At 43.6% G+C, this 8,556-nt stretch overlaps 1 protein-coding gene across 1 annotated transcript in view; it reads right to left on the bottom strand.

Moving 5' to 3' along the window:
- Positions 1-240: 240 nt before the first annotated feature.
- LOC146495354 (disco-interacting protein 2 homolog B-A-like) overlaps positions 241-8,556 on the bottom strand; it is a 26,447-nt gene continuing 18,131 nt past the window's right edge. The window contains exons 2-6 of the mRNA XM_085146513.1: positions 2,944-3,015; positions 1,467-1,622; positions 831-956; positions 468-704; positions 241-371 (exon numbers count right to left, since the gene is read on the bottom strand). Of these exons, the coding sequence (XP_085002639.1) occupies positions 244-371; positions 468-704; positions 831-956; positions 1,467-1,622; positions 2,944-3,015 (719 nt within the window). The 3' untranslated portion in view covers positions 241-243. The remainder of the gene's footprint in view (positions 372-467; positions 705-830; positions 957-1,466; positions 1,623-2,943; positions 3,016-8,556) is intronic.

The raw sequence follows: 8,556 nt of genomic DNA, 5'->3' as shown, positions 1-8,556 counted from the left end.
CACTGCAATGCTTTGAACCACACAGTGAATGCAAAACAGTCAAACATCGTCCGATGTCATGATTAGAATACCAAAATGACTGAACTGCTTGAAATGAGGAAAGAACCAAAAGACAGTCACCCAGACTCCAAATATTTCAGAAAATGAAGAATAATTTAGAGTTTTTCTCCCCACATAAAACTTTATATATATTTGTACCACAGCCAGACGTTAACAGACATTCTGGCTTAAGTGAGTGTACCGTCAGCAGTATCCAGCATGCTGGAGCGGCTCTGTCCACGGCTCATGCCCCTGACTGCTGGGGGAAGATCCACCCTGGACCCTCTGTCTTGAGAAGCAGAGGACGTCACATCTGGGGGGGACACTGTTTTCTGTTAGGGCGGAGAAAAATAGCATCATTAATGGCAGTGACACTATCACTGAGATTTATGGATCAACGCTGGGAGTTCTCCATCAGGACAGTTTACCAATGCGTGTGTGGGCTAGCACGTCAGCTAACAAGGAAGCAGCAGGCTGAGGCTGGGGCTGGGGCTGACTCTTGGGCTCTCCATGGGAGAGGGTGGAGGAAGCAGATGAGGATGTGGAAGAGCTTTGGACGGAGCGGTTGATCCAGTAGTCGGGGCTCTGCAGGGTCTGAGCTAGCGCTGCACTGAGTGCTGCCTTTCTGCGCAGTGAGCCTTCATCCTCTGATGCAGAAGATGTGTCTAAGGGTAAGAGAAAACGTGAAAGAAATTAGAATTCAATCACTTTTAATGTTTTGGTAAGGGGATTGTTAGGAGCTACAATCACCAGCAACCATCTGATCTCAGAGTGGGTGGAACCAAGCTTACCTGGAGGTGTGCAGGTATCTATGGGAGACTGGACAAAGGCTGAGCGCCTCTTGGTTGGCATGGGAAGAGCCATTTTCTCCTCTTTATGTTTGGCCAGTGCTGCCTGGACAGCTTCTGTATGGATGTCTGCATAAATATAGAATAGAGAATAACCAGAGTGAGAAAAACAAAGAAAAACAACAAAGATGAAACCTGTGAACTTCAGGTTAGTGATCATGATTAATGGCACTCATTAGATTGATCAATTCTCTGGTATATAGATATCCAAGGAGAATTATAGATTTACAGAGGTTGATAAGGTCTCTTGGAGAAATTTCTGTCACCCTCAGATGATAAGGATGTTTAGGAACAACCCAGGAACCACCAAGGCTCAAGCCTGCCATGGAGTGGAAATTGCTGGAGCACCAGGTTATGCCATTAGCGCGCCAACGTTAAACCCTGTTGAAGATTTGTGAGGATATATCTCCCAAATAAAGGAAATTCTATAATTGTTTTAACAATTAAAGTTAAAACAATGACTTGAATTGTTTGCATTCATTCCAAATCAAAGAAACTATTTACAGGTAAACTCCATGATGTAAACTTTTGACCCCAACTGTACCTGTGTGCTTTTGTAGTGAATTTTGTGCTGCATACCTGATCTGTAGCGCTCGTCCCTGGCGCCTCCGCTGCGGTGTGAACGATGGTGTCTGGAGGCTGAGGAGGTGGAGGGGCCCGGGGCCTCAGGACTGGGGGTAGGGTCGGCACTGCGGCTCGGGGAAAGCTGCACATCTGGTAGAGGCAGATCCACATCTACAGAACAGAGCCCAGCATGTGAAAAGTCAATAAAAGTCTATATTTAGGGGACCATTACTAAAAGAAAAACAAACAATCTAACATGAGATCCAGGAAATTCAGACAAACAGAGCACACGTTGCTTTACATAATGCTATTACAGCAACGTGTAGGCATAAATATTATATGACCTTCTCTGAAGCTCTCCAAATTTAGCCTCATACAGCCTGTGAACAGTGAAATAAGGACATGTACTTGACTGATGCAAGCTATAATGCTAACAGAGTACATGAAACTGGGTCACATTTATATTTTTAGTCAACTGTCTTTGCCTCCCAGAGGGAACTGGTTTAACCGAGTCCCTGAGGAGATGATGGTTTTGAGGGATAACAGGACGAGTGAAGGAGCACGCGGTCACCCCTGGAGATTCAAAGCTTTCTGGTGTATGCTCCGACATTCAAACCAAGCTGCCAGCAAAAGTCAAACGAAAGCAGAAATCACTAAAAACAATGGGACTTTCATTCAAGTATTAAAAAAAAAGTTTTTTCCAAATGAAATCTAGATTAATATACGATCTTTGCGTGTAATCACATAAATGTTTTGGCAGCACAAGTCAAAACAAAGGTTAAACTAGAGGAAAAGGAAGTGTAGTGGTGCTCTCTCTTTTTTTTAAATAGCTTAAAGTGACACATCGAGAAAGATGTTTTTTTCACGCCGCTGCTGGCATGGTGCAATACTTTCCGAAGGAAACACCACACCCTTGCTTGAGGAAACTGACAGACAAATCAGTTTGTCTGTCACATAGTAACACAGAGAAGCTTTAGTACTTCCCCACAGCTGTAAACTGAAACAGTTTCAGAATGTATCACATTTACTGGATACGCACTAAATACAGCAGAAAGTCTGACAGGAACTATGGGTTTGTTCAGCTGTGGCTTACCTGTGGTGATGAAGTTATTAAAGATATTTGTGCATCACTGGTTACCTTATGTGCAATTCTCATTTTGGCCACTAGAGTGCCACAGAAAGCCAGAAATTATGTTGCTAACTTGGACAAAGACAATCAACACTCACACTGAGAAGTCAGTCAAGTTTCTTCTCAAAGACATGAAAAAAGAAAAAAACTACAATACGACATAAAGAATCCATTTTTTCCATCTGTAAATGTAAATTTGAGGAATCTTCTTATGCAATCTAGCCTTGTTTTGCTTTTCAGCCTGAACAACAATAACACTGCTGACAGGGGAGGCGGAAAAAAAACACAAATGGAGAAAAAGAAGAAGGAAGGCTTTAATGTGACATGAAAAAATTCCAAGAGCAGAAGAAGAACTGGTCTTACTTGGCAAATGGGAGATGTAGGAGGCCAGCAGCTTGGCTCTCTTCTTCTCATAGCCCTTCTGTGTGATGTCACCTAGGAGAGAGGACAGCAACACCAAACTGTTAGGTTAGTCATAATTACCACACAAACTCCAAACAACTACGTACACACAGACTCACAGACACACACATGTACAGCCTCTGCTTTCCCTAATACATTTTCAAGGGTTGAGTCACAATAATAATAATAATCCACTTTAAACCAAATCCACTGAACTCCACATGCTGACAGCTAAATCCATTTACAACAAGGCGAAGAGATAACGCCATTGTTTGGCCTTACATTAGCCCCAGTGAATAAATATGCCTGCTGGCTATAAAACCCAAGTATGACTCCGCCGAGCAGCACGTAACCAGGCGGAGAACAATGCCAAAACATTGGGAATAGTTGGGATGGTAAGCAGAGCAAAAAAGGAAGCCATGTGAGCCAGTTTCACATGGGACTCGGTCATTTAACTGTCCCGACCTTTTCCCACTGTAGACCCAGCACCACCCCTTCCTCATTCGGCCTCGGCCTGGCAGGATTCTCAGTGATACTAGAGCGTGCTAGAGAGCCGCACAGGCCTGACAAAGTCCATTTAACTGGGACCCCAAAACACACAGTCTGCTCACTGCAAACATGCATGAAAGACACACCCTTACATACACACACTCCCCTTGAAAACACAAACAATCCTAATGCTACAATCTCCCACACTCTCTCTGTTAGTCGCCTTCTTTTGTGTCCAGCGATAACACCGCATGCTATGTCAAGTGCCAATCTCAAACGGCTGCTTAACCTCAATCTCCTGACACCTCCTCCACACTGACCAGCGACAATGAGGGGGACCTACAGAGAGCATGGGGGGGGGAAGCTGAGAGTCACTAGCAGCAACAGGGAATGCAGACCAGTGTGTGCATTAAGCAACAATGAAAGAAAATAAGGAGAGAAACAGTGAGCCAAGGTTCAGCAGGGAGACTGGAGGGAGGTGTGCTGGATAAGCCGGGGCCGGGTGGGGAGTTTCGTGTGGGACTGAGATAGAGTGTGTTTTTTCTTAAAGTTTTCTCACACTCTGGTCACTATCCAGTGGAGTGTAGGATTTGCTTGTATAAACAAGAGAATCAGAAAGGAAGTCCCCTCTATGATTGTGTGTGTGCCTGCCAGAATAGGTTAAGTATGAGGCTTTTTTTTTTATCCTTCCAATACAATTTGGAGGTTTCACAACACTCATATTATGAGAAGCAGAGTAAAAGTGAATAACATTCATAGAGTATGTCTGTGAAGGTTCTCAGTCATCCAGGTCATCGTAGTCAAAGGAGCTTGCAAAGAAAAGCGTCTGGACTTCTTTAAGTTGCTTGAAGACGTTTCACCTCTCATCCGAGAGGCTTCTTCAGTTCTAAGGTCAAATGGTGGAGAGTCCCAGATTTTTGTAGACAATGACATTTCTCTACATTTGTAGAGAAAAAGCCAACAAAACAAAGTTGAACAGTTTTAGAGTGAAAAGCAGTGTGTGACTGAGTGCCGAGTGCTTTGTCGTTCCCTCTGTGCAGGGGAGCAAAAAGAAAAAAATGGGGATGGCGAGCATTCAGCTTGGAGTTCATGCCTGGGTTCGCACACTAGGCTGAAATTCAGACACAGCAGCTTGTTGCAGTCTTTGTTTCTCCATCTCTCTGGCATGCTACAGACTTGTTTATACACAGGAAAACACTCATAGGCAGACATGCAAGCGAGACAATCAGCAGCAACTTGATTGGAGTGGAGTGGAGCAGTTATTGTTGTCGGAGACAAGGTTACGCCAAGCCCGGTCCTGGTGCCCAATTGGTGCCGGGAGGGAAGAAGGGGAAGAGATGGAAAGATGGACGGAGCGCCGTCGGTCATTAACGCAGACAGAAGAGAGTCTGTGCTGGTGTCGGGTGAGTACAACAGGCACGGATTGGCACAGGCACACCAGCTATGTGGCTGGCAGTGGGAAGAAAGACACTGGAAGGCTCTGGGTTTAAAGACTGACTGTGACAGCTGGTTCAAAACAGAGAAAAAGCTGCATGTGTTAAGTGCAAGAATGTGGTGTTTTTGAGTGTGAGCATGAACAAAAACAGTACAGTAACTGTGTGTGTGTGTGTAATCTGAGGTCAGGGGACAGGATATGAGCATTACCCCACCCTGTGTGTGTGCTGCCAAAATCGTCTCACTGTGTCTGTCTAGAGAAAGAGGAATGTGCTGATTGGAAAACACCATACTAACAGAGAGGGCCAACTGGCCAAGAGAGAATGCTCATAGTTCCAAAAACGTCCCTGAGGTGCAGGAAGCTAATGTATCCGTGCATGTGTATGTGTGTATACACAGCTGGGGCAGGTTAAAGGGCGCTTCAGCACACAAGAGAATGAATGCTGACAGGGCCTGAGGTGTACTGGCACTACAGGCCTTCTCTGTGAGATGTGTGTCAGTATGTCAAACCAGGAATGCGTACTTCGTCCAAGGATCGGCTGAACCTGCCCAGCATGCTGTGATAGAGCCACAGTATCACCAATGAATGTATCTTTAAGAGCGTATAAAAATGTCTGATCTATAAGCAATTATCAGTCCTTCTCCTTGGCAGCCAGACCTTCTAACTGACTGTTTTTTTGTGTTAATCGTGCTGTTTGTGACATTTTCAGAGCTCATTCAAAACCAGATGACAGTGACCCTGTGAGTCTTCTTTTAAAATATCCGATGTTGACCTCATACTTCAAGACAAGTCATACAGTGGACCGATCTCCTAATAGCTGGCAGCGCAGGGTCACAGAGGGGATAAACACACTCACATGAACGGCATTCCCAGCCACGCTGATAACTGCGGAGGGCTACAACTTTTTCTGACACAGTAGGGGATTACGGAGCACTTCAGATTTAATCTGCACTGGCATTCTCCACTATGATCCGGCACATTAGAGCCATTTGAGTTTTTGGAGATTAACTGTTTATTTGTGCACTGTGCATCACTCCACGCGTAGACGTCTTGATCTTGTTGTCAGGGTGTTTTCCTGGAGGCTCCGATTGGGTCTTAGACAGGTAGCAACACACAAAGGCAATTTCTTTTCTAGTTATTTCTGATCATTTGTGAATAAAACCTCAAACTGTTACAACGATGATTACTTTCCTGTGGGTTCTTTGCTAAAGCCTCCCTGGGAGGAGGCCACAGGAGAACACCCTGGTTGTGATTTCGACTTATATGTGGCATGACATACGCTCGAAAAAGCGGAAAAAAGATATTTTTATGAACCTGTGAAAGAGGATAAAGTCAATGGACGCCTACAGCACTGTGTGCCCCGTGACCGTGTCAAATCAAATCCAAGAACTGAAACCATCATGAAAAGTGAATTTCTCTCTGACGACATGGCTGGGCATTAAGCATTCATGACATAACATTTGCTCCCTGTGGTTTTCCAAGCAGCTCAAATGTTGAATCATCGGACTGGCTGTAGCTGATACAGCTAAAATTTCGCTTCTTGGATTACTATTACCCATGAACAGCACCCCTTTTTGTTTTCCAAATACAAAGGGAAAAAAAGCTGTTAAAGAGAACGCTTAATGGTCAGTACATGACCTGGAGGTATACAGGAGGTTGTTTTTGGTTGCGATTTGTCTCAGTTTTTGTGTTTTATTGTCTTTACCTTAATGCAGTGTGATCTTCTATGCACACCTTACTCTGTCCCTCCCAACCCACTATGTCTGTGCTGTTCTTTTACCAATCAGGAAGAGCTGAAATTTGTATTGGAAGCAGTTTAATTCCAGCTGCCAATACCCAGAAACAGCACTGCATTTGAGATATTTATATAAAACTAAAGCAACGAGGTCAGTGTTTGTCTCAGCCACTCTTTCAATCAGTGCCACAACTGCTGCCAAGATTTCTTCTCTTTAAATGATATTCATTAGGTCATGAACAACTGAGAGGCTCAGTGAAGCGCTTTTTAATGCCAGTGATTTCCCTCAGTCCTGGAATCACTGCACAGTTCTCCTGAATGAAAATCTAAATCTTGGCCTTGAGCTTCAACCCTGAGATAACAGCTGATCTATGAATCTCTGTTTAACAGTCAACACCCACCCATCCATTAGCCTGATCTACACACACACACAAAGGCAACATTAGAGCTGAAAAGCCTCCTGGCATCCACATGCTCATGATATATGAACAAAAGGCACTGAGACAGCATTTTTCCTTAGTTTTCTTTCACTTCTCTGTAGAGGACGTTGCAACAATCTGATGTAATCTCAGCAAACATGGATTGTGTCACAGTGAATGCAAACTCCAAGGACCCTCTCCTGTTTACGCATATGTATTCAAGCCCCCTCCCCAACCGAGAGATCTCTATAATTACTTTGAGCAGATTAGCAAGTGACATGACTGTCACCCACAATTTCCGCTTGCCTGACTGTCTTTTGCACACAGAGACCTGCATGTGACACGTTTCCTGTCAACCCATAAATGCACACAACCATGAAACTCAAACAGGATAACTGGCTGGATTACACAGAAAGCTGTAAATAAAACGCCGCTTTTACATCTTGAAAGCCATCCAGCGCTCACATTTTGGTCTCTATCCTAATCTGTAATCTGAGATTACATCTAACCTAACAGATTATATCTCTCCGTCTGGACGTTTGTGTAGACGGGGGCACAAATGTCTGAAACGAGGCTCTGTACAGTGCAGGACTGTTTTCTAAGCGTGGTGCTTCTAGCCAGCGATACCAGTTTGCTCTGCATAAAAGTGTCTTTGTTTGCCTGTGGGTTACAGTTTGGTGACAAGAGTGATGCTAATCTAGAACACCGTTACTACCCTATATCACAAGAAATACATACCAAGGCAAAAAGTTGCTGTTCTATTAAATCCACCATGAGGAAATGACTGTGAGATAAACAGGATAACTAGAAAAAACAGCACACCAACAGCCACAGCCTGCACATTTACATATAAATACACACATAAATACACACATAAACACAGGGGCTGAGAAAGGAGGAACTAACGTCACCCACAAGATCTTATTTATAGAGACTCTGAGCAGTGACACGAAAACAATGGGCAGACTGTGCCGAGAACATGGATAAATAGCACTTGACAGGAAATGCAAACGAATGAGTATGACACCAAGGCCATTTAATGGCACCTGGTCATTAGTTAAAGCAGATGTAAGAAGCTTATTTCCATAGAGCATGCTCTAAAAGGGGCGCAGTGTGACAAGTACAAACGTTCCACTGCTGTGCTTTTGCATACCATGAAACCAATTTCATTTCAATACTGTTAACTGGGTTTGAAATGATTAGCATTTTAATTGATCAGGTTGACTGACAGTAAACAGTGTTGTTTGATGATTGGGAAATCATTTAACTTACTCTTTTAAGAAAACTGAAAACATCCCTCGATCCAGCTTGTTAGCTGTGTGGATCTGCTGCTTTTCACTGATGACAAATGAAATATCTTTAAGTTTTGGAGCATTAAAAACAACCTGAGGCCCCTTATCATTAGATTTATGAAAGCTCAACTTGTGACACAGTTATGTATGCGTGATTATTTATCAAAGATTTCTATACTGTTTATATAAACATTCAAAATAGAG

Source organism: Neolamprologus multifasciatus, chromosome 20, assembly GCF_963576455.1.
Source record: "Neolamprologus multifasciatus chromosome 20, fNeoMul1.2, whole genome shotgun sequence".
NCBI lineage: Eukaryota > Metazoa > Chordata > Actinopteri > Cichliformes > Cichlidae > Neolamprologus > Neolamprologus multifasciatus.
Note: the sequence above shows the minus strand (reverse complement) of the source record. Positions and strands in the feature narration are given on the sequence as shown.